General features: G+C 34.0%; 1 protein-coding gene across 1 annotated transcript in view; it reads left to right on the forward strand.

The window, feature by feature from the left end:
- Positions 1–937: 937 nt before the first annotated feature.
- LOC150110491 (uncharacterized) overlaps positions 938–18631 on the forward strand; it is a 330267-nt gene continuing 312573 nt past the window's right edge. The window contains exon 1 of the mRNA XM_090399510.1: positions 938–1348. Within this exon, the coding sequence (XP_090255636.1) occupies positions 1028–1348 (321 nt within the window). The 5' untranslated portion in view covers positions 938–1027. The remainder of the gene's footprint in view (positions 1349–18631) is intronic.

Below are 18631 nucleotides of genomic sequence, written 5' to 3' on the forward strand. Positions count from 1 at the left end.
TTGATAATGGTATTTTTTTCCAACTTTTTTTTTTGCATGGGTTTGTTAAAAGTGTCACAAGTCATAAATAATTAATCGGTTTAGAACATTAAAGTGTCTCAGTTCTCTCAACTGTAAGTTTAGAATATCTAAGTTCATTTGAAAAAAATTCTGTTTTTCTGTATAATTATTTTTATTTTATAGAAAACTTTCTTAAAAATAAACTTAGTTAAATTTTTGTTTTATGCTATAACTTTTTAATTTTGTTAATACTCTACGCACATTTTTCCAACTGTTACACAAGCAAAATAGTTACACTTTAAAAACAGCAATGTTCGTAAAAGAAAAGCTAAATTTTCCGACCTGTAATAATAAACAAACTCAGTTTGTTTATTATTACATCCCAGAAGACAGATTAATTACCCTATTATCGGAATGGATTCTCCTTTTTCTGACATGCGCAGAAGTGTCGAGGGATCTCTAATCGGTGGGCGAACTATGCACAGGCTCTCTCTTATTTGCTTTTCAATAACTTAAAATTATTTAAGGTTAAGTAACAGAAAATTTTCACTATCTTTGAAATTCCCGTTTAAATGTTACTCGTCTTCTATGTTTAATAAAGTACTTCTTTAAATTATTTGACGTCAAATTAAAGTATTGCAAACTTTATTTTATTTTATTTGTTTATTTCTAGTGAAAAAATGAAATGAGTATTACTAAAATAAATCACTGTGTATTTTCGGTTCTGTAATTATCAGTTATGCTTTTTGTTAACATCGGATAGATGGCGCTTCGCGTCGATTCCCATTTCGGTCACTTTGATGGTGGTTGCCAACTCAAGTTAGCTCGTAAGTAGGATAACGTGCCAGGGAAGTGCAGCAGACGGGACGGTTATAATAGCATGCATGGGTAAGCTCGGTTGCTTGTTGGAATGCTCCTTTGGGCGTGACACCTTTTCTGTGCTGCACTTTATTTTACATTTAAAACAAAGGAAAAAAATCTATGCTCTTGGATACCGTGGTGCATATTTTAAAATTCCGTGTCAACGATGCATCGCTGGAAAGGAAAGCGAGCTGACGATCAACTTGTAACACGTGAAAGTTCAGCGTCGGACTCGGACGGGGAACTACGACCGCCGACTTTAAAGGTCGACGCGAAGTTTTCTGCGAAGCTTTTCTCCAAACCAGCTGCTCTTAGTAATGACAACGCTTTTAAGTTAAAGAGTGTGCATAAAGTTAAAGGAAGCGGCGGAAGTATTGAAGATCTCCCCGATGGTGTGTGTTTTAGCCGTGTGTTGAAGATTGGAGGTACGGAAATTAATACCTTCGGTTTGATGCGTGGGAATGAATCTTCAGTACGAAAGTGTGAGGTAGGTTATTATATAATTAATCTTTAATGTTGTTTTGATAAAGTGTTTGAGCCAGTTTGGAAAATAATGAATTAATACCAACACACATCGATTGTTCACAACATTAAGATTTTGTTAAGAGTCATTTCATTTTATTATTATTTTTCATTTTATTATCTTAATTAACTTCATTTTTCTCTAATAATATTCATTTAAACAATTTAATTTCTATGATATGTGCGTGCGTGCTTCTAGTGAGCAATTTCCTCTTAAAAATTTTTATGTAAATGTTTTTTTTTTTTTTGCATGAAGATATCATTGATAAAGAGTAAACGCTTCAGATGTTGTTGTTGTTGGATTAATTTGAGAAAAAGTTGTATTTAATTTCCAGTGGTCTCATAAGTGATTTATTCCAGCAATAAATGCCTACTCTTCCTTTATATTTCGAGTATTAATGATCAACATATTAAAAGTTTATTCTTTATTTTATTTATTTTTATTTATGATAAATTGGTTTGCAAACACTACTTTCATTTTACATTTTATAATCGTTAATATATGACGAGGGGAGGGGGGGATCTGGAAAGTTCTGATAAATTCCTAGAATAAAAACGATATTAAAGCAACTGATATAACCACAAGAAAGAACATTCGCGGATATAAAAACATCAGTTACCTTCATAACTCTACTACTAGTATGTTCTTTCTTGTGGTTATATCAGTTGCTTTAATATAATTTTTGTCCAAGGTACTTATCAGAAATTCACCCCCCCCCCTTCGTAGAGTTTAAGTACATTGCGTACACATATTTCATAGTTTCCTAGGAAACTGATTTTTTTAAAAAAAAACAAAAGACCATTCAAAATGCGACTGATTTTAATTTCTTTTTCTGCAATTCCATAGTTTTTAAAACCAGATTTCTAATCGAATATAATTGGATTCGCAGTGTCTCTCATAGCTGGTCATTTGATGACAGTTCTTCCAGGCATCCTCGTGTACTATATAAGCTTACACGATGGACAACTCTGTTTTAATGTGATCCTTTAAATTATGGTACAAAGCTCATATTTACTTAAGCTTCCATTTTTAATCGAGTTTATTTTTAAATTTAACAAATGATGTCATTTTAAAATTCATAATCTACATTAATTTCCAGTATGATTAACGCAACCCAAAATAGCTGTCTTCCTTATTAGACGTTTAATAGGGACATGCTTAGTAGACATAACAATATTTTAAATGACGGCTTCGCATATTTAAAAGAAAACAAAAATTCATTAAATACTCCTATATATTTCGCTCAATATATCATGATCATCATTCAGGGAGAAAACAGCATTGGCTACAACATTAAATGTTTTGCTTTAATAAATTTAATAAATTCTAGTTTTTATATATATATATATATATATATATATTCAGGGGCGCGCCCGTAGTGTCCGGGGCCTGTGTGCAAAACTTTAGTTGGCTCCCCTATCCCCCTCCCCCTCCAATAAAAAAATCACTTTAAAAGAAGGTTTTTTTTTTTTTTTAAGTATTTCCTCCTCTTTGGCGCCTTTACTATCCTGGCGCCTGTGTGCGTCGCGCACATTGCACATATGGCTGGCGCGCCTTGTATATATAACGACAACAGGAAAATTTTATATAAGGGTATTTTTCATAGCCCCCAATTTTTTTTATCCCACTCTTTCGCCAGGTGCCATATTATTAGTATATTATTGTGACTTTCACCCATGACTCGCTGCAGGAAATCAGCCCATACATAACTGCTCATTCCATCCATTAATTGGATTTTTGCCTTTTAATTGTGTGTATATGCGTTTGCGTATTCTTAGACCGGTTTGCAGAAAGGAGATATCCAATTTTCGGAAAGGAAAGCTCTGACGCTTTGTTAGGCCGGCTAACCACCTTCACCTGAAAAAATCTCTCATGCATGTACATTATGCTCTGACAAAATTTGAACCCAAGTGTTTTCAACGAAGGGATGCTTATCGGTCCATTTTTATTGCACTAATGTAATGTATGGAATATAAAATGGACTTATATGTAATATGATAAAATTCTGGCCTTTTTCTCATTATCATTTCCCCTCCATGACCGTTATGTCATTTAGACGAGTCCAAAACTGAAAGGAACAAAAAGATGATCACGGGGATTTACCTAAAGTTATTGTAACAAATCACGCGAAAATTCGTTAATCAACAGGCTTTGCTGCATACTCCTTGAACACGAAAATGGCGATCATTAATGAGTAATTTGAGCTGGTATTTTCAAGGGATGCCTTAACACATTGTACTCTCGAGGAAAGTAATTGTTAAAAACGAGTGGGGGTATAAGTTCTAAATTAAAACATACATTCTGAGTGGATCTATTCCATTACTTTGGTAGAAGCAGTATGTACCCTATTTAATAACAGAGTAAATGACATTCTCCACTGTTTTCTCATCGCAGTATGTGAAAATAAGAAAATAACGACTGTTCACCTAAAGATGAGTTAGGCAGTCTCTACTTGAGGCGTTATTTTATTGTATTATTTTTTTAAAAAATAATCGGCACAGTAATCACACTAAGATGTTAAAGATAACTGTCTGCTGCCAGTAAAAGTACTTGATATTTAAGAGTATTTTATATTGCTCTTTGATTTTAGGAAACTAAATTCAGTCATATTACGTCATGATTTGGTGCACCTTGCCCTCACGCGGAAATTTTTGTGATTCTAGACCAGTTTACTGATGCTGGAGCAAGGATGTACGCGTAATTTAAACAACCTAAACACGCAATCTAAACGCATAATATACGATTGCGTATGCGAGTAGAGTTTCACACCTTGGATTCTGTTGGCCCCGAATAAGGGGAAAAAAAGTTCCATTAACGCAGCTTCCTAAATACACACGATTGTATCTTGTGTGTCGTAAGTAATGTTACAAATGATCCGATTTCTTTCTAAACGTGTTTATTGCAGATGAACATTTTTGCACTCAGCTGAAAAAAAAAAATTTTTTTTTCATAATACCAGGGAAACAAGCACTAATTACAGTATCAAGAAATAAAATTTCAGTTTCGAAAAAAAAAGTTATATGAAGTAAAGTTTAAAAAAAGTGTAATTTACTTCCATATTCTAGAAAAATCATCATGTAAGTGTTTGAAATGCCAACTATTGCAGAATTCATAATTCAGCAGATTAAGACGGACGTTTGTGGCGCCTACGCCATTGCACAAATTATTACACATTCTACACACATACACCCAGGATTTTCTTTATTAAAATACCGTGTGTATAGACTCTGAACAAAACTAAATTCGTTTAAATCAAAATTAATCAAAAATTAAAATGTTAGTTAGTTCATAAATGTTATTGTTTATCGAAGATGATCTCCAAGTCGGCTTTAATAAATCCCACCCACGAAAGCCTGTATCAAAGCACATTAAGGTGGGTTAAATGTTAGATAATCTGGAAATCGTAATTTAGAAATCAAACATGGAACTTTTTCCTGCCTCCAATAAGGTTTGTGGGGTCTCACACCACAAAGAATTTTTGACATATTTATACATTCACAAAACCCGTGATACAGTAGGATTTGAACCTACTTGTTGAAAAGTGGTGATGCTATCTACGGGGTGGGGGATGAGAATGGATTTTCTATTGAGAATGGATTTTCCCGTCCCCGATCTGTTATGTCTTCAATTATGAGTCTTATAGCAAGAACAAAAAAAAAACCTCTTTCAAGTAGGCAAATCATCGCAAACTTATTCTTGCTCAACACTTTCTCTCATTAAATACAATAGTCGAATTCGATTAACAGATATCCATGTTTATAATAATTAATAAAACATCTTTATGAGAAATCTTAATGTTACTGGCTGTTCTTGTGCTATTTGTGGCTTGGTCTGTTTGCAGTCTTTGTGGGATTTTCAACCGAAGGTAAGTTAACCGGTCTCATAAAACGTGACAAAACTTCACATCTGGGAAATTCCGACTTATATCTCAGAAAATATGCAACTTGCGGGAAAAAAAAATGTACTTGTCAGTTTTAAACATTAACGAACACGATATACTTAGCTCATAGCCTTACTTGCTTTGGCATAATCCTGAATGACAGCATCTGTTTATGCGTTTGCTTATAACGCGCAATCTGTCTTTGTGATGTACAATATATCTGAACTATGGTTTTGGCTAATTCCAGCGTAAGGATGTGGCGTTAGTAAAGAATGAACAATTCTTTAAGGGTTTTTTTTTTATATATATATATTCCAGGAGTCCCACAAGTAAAAAGATAAATTTGTGTTTAATTTTTTATGATGCTGTTCCTGCGGATGGTATATCAGACAATCTAAGTCCGCAAGCAGATTGCCCGTTGTCTGATTAAACAATCTGTAGCCAACAACTCACAATCCCAGAAATATTCACGAAATGTAAGAAAATATTGAACCGAGCACCACATTCTGAAATGAACTGAAAATTAAGTGAATGAGTACTTTTAGGATAAGGGACGCTTTTACCTCAATTGTTGCCGAAGTTAAGTACATATCTACGGCGTGCTGGATAAAAGGTAATCCTTGATTCTAACTCGATTTTATCTTTACTTACTTTTTACGGTCGATTTTTCAGAAGTCGGGAAATAAAAACTTTCTTTCTTTTGGGAGAAACAAAGCTACTTAAGTCAAAGGTCAACTGATTTTAAAATCTGCTGGAAAGATACTGTACTTTTCATACGAACTTAGCTGTAGCATATCAGCATATGGAGACTGCACATATTAGGCTAATTTGAAAACCTGGCATATGATTTTCCACTAACACAAATATAATGATTATAATGGATGGAAATTTCAGTCCTTAGACATTTTTAAGTTGTGTAATCTCTATCATACGGCTGTGTACTACGTTTCTCTTACTAAGATTTGTTAGCACGTCGCTTTTCATTTCAAACTACTGTCTGAATGCCTTTGGAATATCCCTGAATTAGGTCTCCAATAAGTGGTTTCATTCAGGAAGACTTTTGCATGGTCTAGGTGATTCTACAGTTTAATATTATCGGGATCTTGCTGCGAAATAAGTAAATCGATAATAATTATAGATATAGACGACACCTTATATAAACATCACATGCAAAGCAAGCGTATTTTTTCCAACTACGTAACGTTACTTTACATTTCATTGTCTCAGAACTCTGTAAAAGTAAAGTACTAATGACGTTGCCGTCCTCAATAATGATATCAGTGTAATTTTTTTATCATTCAGGAAAAGGAGATAGATGATGTTAATTTCTCTTGTTTAGAATTTTAAGTTAAAGTGTAATTAGTTAAACGAAAATTATGAGCATTTTTGACTGTGTATGGTAAGTGTATGTTTTGATTTTGTATCTGTCCAAATCTGGAGGAGTTTGGGCGAAATTTAGGATCTGTGATGTTGCGTAAATCAGGAGGTTTTAACTGATAAAGAAACTTGTAAATGATAAATCTGTCATTGTCACATGACTTTCATACCTGTATAAATATAATAATGTAGTTCAGTTTCCTTTATGTAATATGTTAGTAAGATGACTTCCGGTTCACTCTTAAAAGTAATAACATAAAACTATTTAAGTGAAAGGCTGTTTTTTGTACTGTACATTTTATTCCATACTAAAGGAATTATGGCCTGTTACTCAGAACCCTGTTAAAAAATAAAGAACAATTTGATGTCGAGGAAAGGAATCTATTGAAATGAGCACGGACATTACAATTATTTGTGAAGCGATGTCACTTTATGACTTTGCCCACAATATCTAGAATAGATCCACAGCACCTGAGTTGAGTACTTATAACTGACATCTTTCCAGATTCCGTAGACACTTGGGGAAATTTAAAGTTTAGGAAGCAGAATTGGTTAAGTTGAGATTGATCCGATTTCTTGATGTCCTCTGAATACGAAATGAGCTATCCTTTTTCATAAAATACTCCGGGATTATCACGCTGCTACCATTTTTCTGGAGAATTAGAAAACGGGAGTAGAGTGAGTGGGGTAATACGAGAGGAGTTCGTGCGTTTGAAATACGACCATGTTATAGTTAACTTTGGATTAATTGAAAATTGTTATATTCCCAAGGCTGCAATTCCCTTAAATTTTCTGTTCCACAAGTCGACCATTTCAAAAGATAGAGATGGGTTCACTCTACTCGTGTTTTATTCTCTCTCTGAGTTCCAGGCTAAACCAAGATTCAATAAATCGCTATCATTTCACTGAAAGACACATAACTGAACAGTTTGATTTTTGCCTCTGAGTGTTTATTATTTTGTGTGTATGTGCTTGTATCTTATCTTCTACCCATGAAAGGTTGTAAACCTATAGTACATTGGTACCACGGGAGGAATGAGGATTATTTATTTATTTATTTTTCAATTTTTTTTTCTATAGTCAGGAAGCCATGCTCTAGAGACCAACTATGGATCTACGGAACTTTTTCAAGCCTCCAATAAGCAGGACGATGGTCTCACAGCTGCCGTTGAAATTTATCTCCTACCTAAAAATACTAAATATCCATGCCGATGCCATATGATGTTGGTTGGAGAGCGGGTACGTTAACCACTCGGCCAACTGAACCAGCCACTGTATGCGCTCTATTTTGCAGTTTCTAACTCATTTGCTTTGCCAGTATCGAGGCTACTATCTCACTTTGATTCTATAAAATTCCTTTGCAATACCTGAGATATTCTTTATTGTCCTGAATTTTATTTCACTTGCGCGTTTTCTTGGTGCCAAACGTCTATTTACAGAGAGAGAGAGAGAGAGAGAGAGAGAGAGAGAGAGAGAGAGCGATTCATTACATGCAGCTTGTTTTTTCATACCTATTGCTACCCGTTGTAGCAATATGTATATAGGTTCTCTGATAGCATACAGTCCTCACCCCCCCCCTCCAACACACATACCAAAGTTGTTCCTCCATACAACTTCTAGAGAGAATTCGATTTTCCATTTATGCGTTTTCTTTTCTGTCTTTTATATATATATATATATATATATATATATATATATATATATATATATATATATATATATATATAGCAATAAGAGACCATAACTGAGAAGTATGTATAAGGAGTGTATACACTCCTTACACTACATTTCATGGCTCTTCTCTCAATAAGTTCTTAAGTAGAAGGGCAATTGTATCATCCATCATTCATTTATCATCTTTACAAGAGTGTGATGTAGAAGTTCTCAAATTATTGGCTGTTTTACTCAAATGAATATAATGGTATGAATTTTATGATTAATTATTTTGCAAAATATGAATTATAATTTGATTTCCTAAGTAGCCCTCAGGTAATGTTTCCATATTGCTAGACCGCTATCAGAAAACCCTTCAGATTCGATTCTATTCGCCAACTAGAGGAACTTTTTCCAGGCATTTTTCAGCCTGCTTTTTCTGAGTTAGTCGACTCTCGAAAACTTGATCGTAGAATTTGCTCTCTTTCAGACCAGTCAATCGTCATTAGATTTTCGAATTTCCAAAAGTTAAAGCTAAAAGCGTTCTTCCTACTTTCTTTGAATTTGAATTTCTATCTGTTTATCAGTTAATCCTCAATAGTGGGTTTATCTGATGAATAGGAAATAGCCATTAATCAGGAATTGTCTTGTATGTCTTCGGATTTGTTGATATTAATTGTCAAACTCGGTTAAAAATTCTAATTTTTTGAAGGATCATATGCATAAACTAGTAAACTATTCGTTCCTACTCTTCGGTAGAGAGCCTCTAAAGCTACTTAACAAAATTAGTTAACATACACATATCGGCCACTGAATTAGAAACTTTTATTTAATACCGTGTTTCCGTATAGGCATGTGACTTCCAATACCGATCCTCTTCAATTTCCTGCGCATAGTTCGGTGAGATATGGATCGGGAACAGTCTTCATTAAATGTTTCGGCCATTGGTTGCACAAGCTCTGTTTGTTCGTACAAGCCTTCTCAGTCTTAGGACCACAGTTACGCCTCTTAGACAATCAATATGGGTTATCTTTCCACTGATTAAACACCCGGGATAGCTCTCCTTTTCAGAAACCAGTCATCTCTTTGCTGTTTTTCAAGATCGTTGCGCCAGCCAGATGGGCACAACTCCGAAAGCTCCTTTGTTTTTCCCATCGTGATTAACGCTATTGACGATTACTGCCAGCAGCATTCTAAAATAGTTGCCTAGAACACGTGCTGATGCACGTGACTAAGTATTTGCATATACATTGGGTAAATAACGTTTACTTACATCTGCATAAAAGTTTCTAATTCAGTGGCCAGTATGTGTAGTTTCTCAATGCATTTAGTGCCCCCCGTACTGTTATGATTTGACATAAGTGTTATGATGTTTTTCTCAATACTGGTATCTATTGTAACGAACAAGAGTGCAAATAGGGGAAGAAATAGATGGAACAAAGTGTGTGTTTTTATAGTGCTGTGAAAACTCTCACATAATTTTGACTTTTCAGGATTCGAGGAGGCGCGGGGTACGTCTGGATGAATGAAACTTTCGTTTGATGTTTTTGATTGCAAATTCTGATAAAAAGTAATGGGTGGACATGTTACGATGTTTTTGACATGCTGCATATGCTTCCCGCTGCCTAGATTTGCCGCTCCTATTTTAAGTTAGTACACGAGTCAGGTTGGGGTGCGTTATTTCATATTTTATCTATTGGTGATTTCCGAATACTGGACTAAAAGATATTTATTTTTAAATCTGTTGATTTTGTATTTTAAGTGATGAGGATTTTAAGAGACGAGATCTAATGCGGATGCTGATATTAGTACTTCAACTATGTTTCAATTAAACTAAAATAAATAATAAAATTAAAAAAAAAAATTTAAAAAAATAGTCGACTTCACATTTTATGCAATTTAATCACTGTTTGTTAGTTCATTTAAAGATTTATGACAGCGTATATTCTTCGGGAATTGCTCCCGATATTGTTTTGTGCAATCATATATCGACCATAAGTAACTGATTTAAAAAAAAAAAAAAAATTAAAGGTAGACTAATGCATATCAGAGATTAGATACAAAAGGGTAGACGTAAAATTGTTATCTGGGATTACGAGCAATCAATTAAGGTTACGAAGTCCCGTGTCCCTCGTATTATGTCTGTCAATTGCTAGTGTTCTGTTTACTTTATCTTTTTGACAGGAAGTTACGGTGGCATTTTGCTTATAGATTATAATGTTAGTACGAAGTATCGTATATAAAACTTGTGGTATAAGCGAATTCTTAAGTGCTGCTCTCTAAGAGAATGAACTTTGTATAACGAAATAACTTTCAAGCAAGATTTCTCGGAACTTGACCTGGTCGAATTGTATGATGATAAATATTGAATAGGCAGTAATCTCGCTTAACAAGCAAATCTTGATATCTTCAAAATTTAAATTATTATTCTTTATACCTTTCTATAACTTTGGGTTCAATTTAATCCCATCTAGTTTATTATACCACTTCGAACAAGAGGCGATAATTAAGCAACGGTAAAAATTAAATTCGAAGAAACGATATTTGTAGGAGACTGCAGCAGTATATATATAAACAGACAAGAGAACAGAATAACGAGAATGCAACGTTGGACATGTTTAATATATGTAAAATGTTGCTTTTTATAGTAAATTTAGGAAAATTTCGATATAGTGTTTGATTATTTCAAAAATTCTCTGCATGCCTAAGTTGGTAATTTAATACAGCCACCGAGATTTCACCGTGGGCGAGTCACTTCCTGGTATTTTAAAAATGCTTACTCCCAAGTTTAGTTATAAATTCGACACGTGAACTATGACATTAGAATCAACATTACACTTGGCGAAGGTATTTTTGATATACTAAGAAGCAAAATTGTTTTGCTGCATCTAGATTAAACTAATACCGTTTGATCAGGGGTATCTTGCAAGCCTTCGACATTGGAATACTATGCATCGTCATCTGGAATATTGTTCTTGCGCTCCCCAAGTTGTATTGTGACGTCAGCTCAGCTTTTGATTAGCCCACTAGGCATTGCATCTTTCGCTGCTCACGTGTAGCCACTTTTGTGCGTTCCTTTACATCCTTCTCGGATGAAAATGGTTTCACCTTTTCGATGCAGTTCTATATATTCTATATCTCTATAAATTGAAATGTTGGTTATTCAATGTGAATATTTGCTATTGCAGTTCTATATATTCTATATTCCACGCACGCCCCAAGAGGGTGAGCGTAGAAACCGAATCCCCGATGATCATACTCTTTTGGCAACTCTTTGGAATGTGATTTTGGACAGCCATGTTTTAACTACATCATATAGCCTACGGTATTACAGGTACTTTTTATACTGCAGGAGACTGAACTTTTTTGATCCCCCTCCATCGGTATAACGTGATCAAAATTCAGTGGTATGTTAGTGTAAGTTCACAGGGATATGGCGATGCCGTTGTCTTTAGTAACAAGAAATAGAATTCTCAGATAAAGCTTCTACAGCCACTGTTTTGATTTAAAAAAAAAACAACTGTGTGTGTGTGTGTGTGTGTAAAATATCTAGTAAAGGTAATCAATAATTCTAATTCGAGTATCAGACGTATGGGAAAATATGCGAAATATTTTTTAAATTAAAATTTGTACATTTAAATCAGCGCTTCACAAATGATAATTCATGTAACAGTTACAAGCTCTCTCTCTCTCTCTCTCTCTCTCTCTGTGGGTGTCTGTGTGTGTGTGTGTGTGACGTTTACAAGTCTTCAACCTTCCCATTACATACTCCTACTCTTCATTCAACTTCTAACTATTGGAGACGAAATTTTAAAAACTGCAGTAATTCTGCTCATCAAAAATATTCCAAAATCAAGCTAAAATCGTAAGAATGCAGAAAATAATAATAACAAAGCTTCCACATCCACTTCAGTATCTATCAGCATAGAACCAGCATTAAAAAGACTTGCGTACGTCTAACTTCTATCTGTTCTTTCTAACCGAGGCTCAACAATTACGGTTCACCTCAACTATCAGAAGTACACTATGCGGGATTCCATCTCTCACAAAATTGCGTTTGTCATATCTGACATCTCCTGTCGGAGAATGTTAGAATCCTTTCAGTTTTGTGTTGAAACCCTGCTGCCAAACAAGAAGAAAATACTTTTTTTTTTATGTGAATCCCATCTGTAAGGTTCAGAGAGTACGTTAGTGAATGAGCTAAGAGTTATATCATCCGAAAACTGTACTTTAAGACTAAGAATGGAACATTCTTCAAACCACTTCAGGCCACAGTAAGCTGGGCAGCGGCTCACACAGGCGACGAAGTTCGTCTATCATCTAAGATATTCACAAATACTCCCAGGTGCGATTGGAACCTCTACTGGTTGGAGAGCGGAAGCGTTAGTAGGCTAGCCAAACCAGCTGTAAAATAATAATAACATACAAATTCGTAAACTACGCTAAATGAATTTAAGTATATGTCACTCAAGAAAGTTCTGAGAAGGTCTCTCAGAACTCTGTATGTTTAATGTGATAACGACACCGCTGATTAAGGGTATAACGTACTTCGAGAAAATTTTAGAGTACTGCATGAAAAAAGTCGCAAAACCACTGCTTTAAATGTTGCGCAGCATACTATGCTTATAGTCATGCATCAGTAAAATAGTTCTCCGATGTTTTTTCACAGGGACGCAATTAGTGAGCATTAAATAATACAGCATGATTAAGGCGTATTTCATAATTTGAATGTAAAATACTGCATTTAATGTTACCAATGGCGGATTCGTTTTCTGGGAACAGCAAGTTCTCAGAAAACTAACCGACAGATGTAGTCTCAAAATTTTGATTACAAATATGTTGTATTTGTAGTCCGGATTGTTGATTATAATTTTTTTGATTGATTATCTTAAAACGCGTATATATTTAGAGATAATTTTCTTTACGCGTGTACTCGCTTCTCCTTTGTAGTTCATATGCAGTCAGCCTCTATTTTACTGGCTTCATTAAAATCATTTTGTCTCCGATCTTCCTACATACTTGGTAGTGACATAGCAATTTTGCCTCTATCATACCGACCTTGGTTATAGTAGAGTTTTGCTTCATTCCCTACTAGTAAAATTACATTGGATTTAATTCTTTTTTGTTTGCTTGTTAAATTTGAATTCATAATATGATAATATAGATAATAATATTTGTCCAAGCTATGAAATGCTATAAAATAATGCTAACTGAAAAACTGCTCGATGTATTTCTTGATGTGTACATTCTAATGAAGCTGGTAAAATATTATCAAACTAATTACACATATTTGTGTCAAATAATGTAAACTTTCATAATTTTCATACCTTTTTATTTTGGAACTGTACATTGTGTGCTTTGCATTGTTAATGAGAAAAAGTTGTATTATCCATAGAAAAACTCCTTTTCCTTCATAAAATCTATCCCTAACTCTTTTTCATCAAAAACTTCTTTAGGGCTATAAGCCAAATGAACCAAATGAATCAAATATGCCTTTTGTTCATAAGTAAACGCAGTATAATATGCTCTGTTTTGAGATGTAAAACAAACCTCTGTGAATTAGCGTTCGTTAATTTTACTTATCAGTATACACTGGAACAACATACTGTAGTTTGTTTTTGAGATGATAAATAAAGATGAGAAAAAAATCCAAAAAATAAATTTAATGTTTTGTCTTTTAAAATTTCCAAATATTATTTCTGGGGTTGTAATTTCAGTATCTACACATAATATGTAGAGAATTTCTAATATTGGGAACTGTGAGGTGCCATATATCTAAAGATATATATTTTTATATTCATTTTTTCTGCTATTATTTAGCAATTTGCTGTCGACTTGTAACGAAAATTTCGAAACAATAATTCTTCATTATAAGATGATTCTTATTCATTCCTTATCCTGCTAAAAGTCATAAACCCTTTGGATTATTCTGCGTGTACCATTGCAATACTGCTATAATTTGAAACAATGCTATAAATCATGGAAGAAATTCTGTTTGTACTTTGGTATTCAGCATTTTTTTTTTTTTTTGCTTTTAGAATAGTCTAAGAAAATGCTTCGACTTCTTTATGACATGCCATTGCCAATTTCAAACTCTGTCTCCCTTCTGTCACCGTCACATTTTTCTTATGTTCTTTTAGAATGTGAGAACATTTAAGGACAATTCCTAAATAGTGTGATTTACAGAAACATCAGGCATGGAACGATTTCCTGTTTACTTCGTAGTACTTTATTATCATCGTGCGAGAACAAAAAAAAAAAAAAAGTGAAACGACCTGATTTAGTTCTGTCTCAGCAATTCTTTTTACCCACTACAGTTGTCACGGATGAGAAAATCTAATTTTGTTAGTAACATTAACGTTTACATCTATAATCTCTTTTCTGAAAGAAAAAATGGAAATTCCAGCTGATAATGAGCGGAAACTTCTACTGGAATTCCTAGTGCAGTTTGCATAAATCATAAGAATAATTTCCATAATGAAAATTTTACGAACTTTCATTTGTGAAAGTCCGTAAATAGATATACTTTTCATGTAAGATATAGTCTTAGGAAAGTCTAATATTCACTGTCGAGCGATTTTTAAAATTTTTGTTATAAGCAACGGTTCATAACAAACTATCGAATCTATGTTAGGTTCGATAGTTTTTTACGAGAGATTTTTACGAGTCTAACCTTTTCTAAAAGATATGCGATATGGAGAAGCAAAGGAATTTATATTTTTGGTGTTGATGTACAAACATGTAAAAGAAACAATAACAGTGTTACGTGCAAAATTTCGTTTTCAAAATATAAACTTCATGTAGAGCGTTGCCACCTTCAAAGGGCGTGCCTTCTATTAGTGTGTTCCCTCATAAAGGTATAAGCTGTTAGAAAATCTCCACGAACACACCCTTCTGTTTGGAGACCTTGATTTGTACAGTGCCATGTCATGCCACGCATTCTTATATCCACTTGTCTGTAGTTTATAACAAGACTAAGAAAATAACTTCGTTTCATTTGGCTGCTCAGATCTGCTTATCCACTTATTAACCAGTACTTGACTTAGTCTATTTTTCACCAAGAAATAATAAATAACTTAAATTTTAGTGTATATGGTGGGAAAAAAATTGGAAATAAAAAATTACATTGGTTATGTACAAAAAAAAATTATTACACTGATTAAGAATATATCGCTTTTGTTATATTTAATTGAAAGGTTTATTATAAGAATGTTTACTTTTCATATTCTTTTGTTAGACACATCGTAGTTATATTTACATTTTTTGAGATTTATAGTATATGAATTTATAGCCCTGGAATGAAGGCTGACTGGATACGGTCTCAGTTTGGTAACCAACAGGTTGTAGTTTCGATACCCACTGCGTCATGGATGTTTGTGAAAGCCTTTAAATGGTGAATGATATTCAATAGCTGAAGTGGCTTGAAAAATGCCATGTTTGGTCTATAAAGCAGGGCTTCTAGATTATCTAGTCCATCGTTTGCGGTACTTATAGCCCTTTAAGGCCCGCGATCTACCAACATCGATTTGTATAAGTATAATTTTAGGATAAGATGGCTAGTCTTATGCCTAAGTATATATTGTTGTGTGCAAAATTGCGAGTGTTATCCTGGCAAGTTTGCCCGGATAACGCTCGCATAAAAGCTCTGATAAAAGTCGCATCTTAGACAAGATTCGAACTCATATCATTCCAACCAAATCGCTTCGTTGAAGCCGACTGGGCTACGAAGGCTTTTTTTCTTTTTGCACTTTACCACTCCAATTTGTGGGGTGGTGAAGTACAAAAAGAAAAAAAAAAAAAAAACCGTTTGTGATGTTTGATTTATTTACTTTCCTTCCAGATTTCGTATGAATCATAAAATTCATAAGATACGATTTCATTTTGGAAACGTGCATCGTCTCCACCAGTACCGTCGACAGGGTGTAGCATAGCGGCAGCCTGCCTCACGGCACGGCTTAATAAGGGCACTCGTTCAGCCATATTGCGGGTAGGCGTCGTCGCTACGCTAACAATTCCTGTTAGCGTAGCAAGTGCGGAAAGAAGTTTTTCCAAGCTTAAACTGATTAAAAATTATTTGCGAACAGCAATGACTCAAGAAAGATTGGTTGGTCTAGCAACTATAACGACAGAGGCGGACATAGCTTATAATTTAAATTTCGAAGAGCTTATAAAGAGTTTTATTGTGCCATTTAATTAATATTATTATGTAATCGTTTTGCATTAATGTTTCTCTTGTAATAAAAACAAAATAGCATTTGGAGATGTTATTATATTTTTGTCTTATAATCCAATCGGGGCGATAATTAATTGTTTGCCTCAGGGCACGATCTAATCTGACTACGGCCCTGGTCTCCACACACACACACACACACACACACACACACACACACACACACACAATTAATATGCTAAATATATGTTGTTACTTATCAAACTGATATAAGTAAAATTCTATCAACGATGTTAAAAGTTAAGCAGTGATTATTATTATAATTCCAAGGAAATTCCTTCAGCATAAACCTGTGCTCATCACAAAGGAACAACGATTTTATACGTAAAAATCAATATAGTGTTATGTCAGTACTTATTGACAACACTGCACTACAAATGTATTTTATCCTCTATAAATACCTTACTCAACAAGGAGAAAGTCATTTTGAAACTACGAAAAGCATATAAACTTTGACCAAATTTCAATATACCGGTTAAGCTCAAACTTTTTTTCCTGTTCGCATAATCACAATTTTCGGTTTCTGTTATAATTACCAGAACTAAAACCATAGTTTTTCACCGAATTCATCTAGAGTCATTTTCGACCATGTCTCTTTAATGAGAAAAATTACAACTTAAATTTATAAATACTGATCTAAATGAAGTAATTGTGCAAATTATAAGTACAATTTCTGGAACTAATTACATCCCAAGAGGTGTAAATAGCTGTTATCTTCCTTTTATGTTCACAAAGTCTTTGGTATCACAATAAGTAAATTTAATAAACGAAAAAAATTGTGAGGTCATCTTGTACTTTTAAATGTTTACAATTATGCTTCCTACTGAATGGAAGCAAGGGTGTCAAAACTGCCTTATCTTTGTCGATTCATAATTTCATACAAACATTTAACACACCTTAATAAGCCTTGCGGTAAATCATTAAGAATAGTTATTTTCTTAGAATCACTCAACTTAAAATGTTGATATAAATGATTGATTTTTCTTGTACTGTCAAGTGAAGAATGTGAAACATATCCGTTTCCAAATTAAGGAATAAACTTAAACGTGAATATCTGAAAATTATAAGCAAATAATTTGAATGATTAATGTGCATTCATTGAAAAAATATATATAAAAATACGACTCTTTCACCCTTTATTTTTACAGAACTCCTCAGTATACCCTTGTTTCATCTTTGATCGCGATTGCACATGCCGCTTTCCTTGGTAAACTTTCCACTAAATATTGTTAAATGAATATAGATATTTTGGCTCATTCCATTATAAAATTGCAGTTCATTCTTGTAGCAAAGTTCGACGTTATCACAGCGTTAGCATATTAATACTTAACTGTGTCATTTCCATAATTGTCCAAAAAATATAATGTACATGTTCATTATTTATTTTTACAAGCACGACAAGAAGCATTTCCGCACCAAAACGATTACACTTAATAGATTGGCGAAATACACTAGCCGATAATATTCTCCTGGCAACCATTATACACAAACACATCCATCTGATATGAATAGGGTATATCATTATTCATCATTCGTATAAACAACTTTCCCAAAGATCTATTGTACAGTGATGACTGACACTGCACGACCCATGTTTAACATGAGCATTCTTTCTCGTGATAGAAGGATGGTCTGAAAAGTTCTCGGCCACGACCACAGATGGCAAAACCATCGGCAAGATTTTTTTTTCTAAGTTGGTACGTCTGTCATAAGCATCCATGTGAAACTGCGAGGCATTCTATCAAGTAGTTTGTTTTATACAAGTTGAAGCAAAAGTGTTGTCTGTATCCCTTGAAATGGATAAATTGATTATCGTGCGGTTATAAAATTCCTCGTAAAAGAAGGTTTAATGCCAAAAGAAATTCATTCGTAGTTCATAGAAGTTGGTTTGCGCTCTTCTCCTTCCTTTTTGACAATTAAGAAATTAGCTGCCCAGTTTAAACGTGGCCGTACCAGCCTTGAAGACGATCCACGTAAAGGACGTCCAAAAAGCGTAACATCAGAAATCATTGATCAAGTACACGATATGGTATTCGATGACCGGCGAGTCAAAATGCGTGAAATTGCTGAGACTATCGACATTTCAAAAGAACGTGTAGGATATATA

This window comes from Typopeltis vanoorti, chromosome 1, assembly GCF_054136105.1.
Source record: "Typopeltis vanoorti isolate ZY-2024b chromosome 1, IOZ_Tvanoo_1.0, whole genome shotgun sequence".
NCBI classification, from domain to species: Eukaryota; Metazoa; Arthropoda; class Arachnida; order Uropygi; family Thelyphonidae; genus Typopeltis; species Typopeltis vanoorti.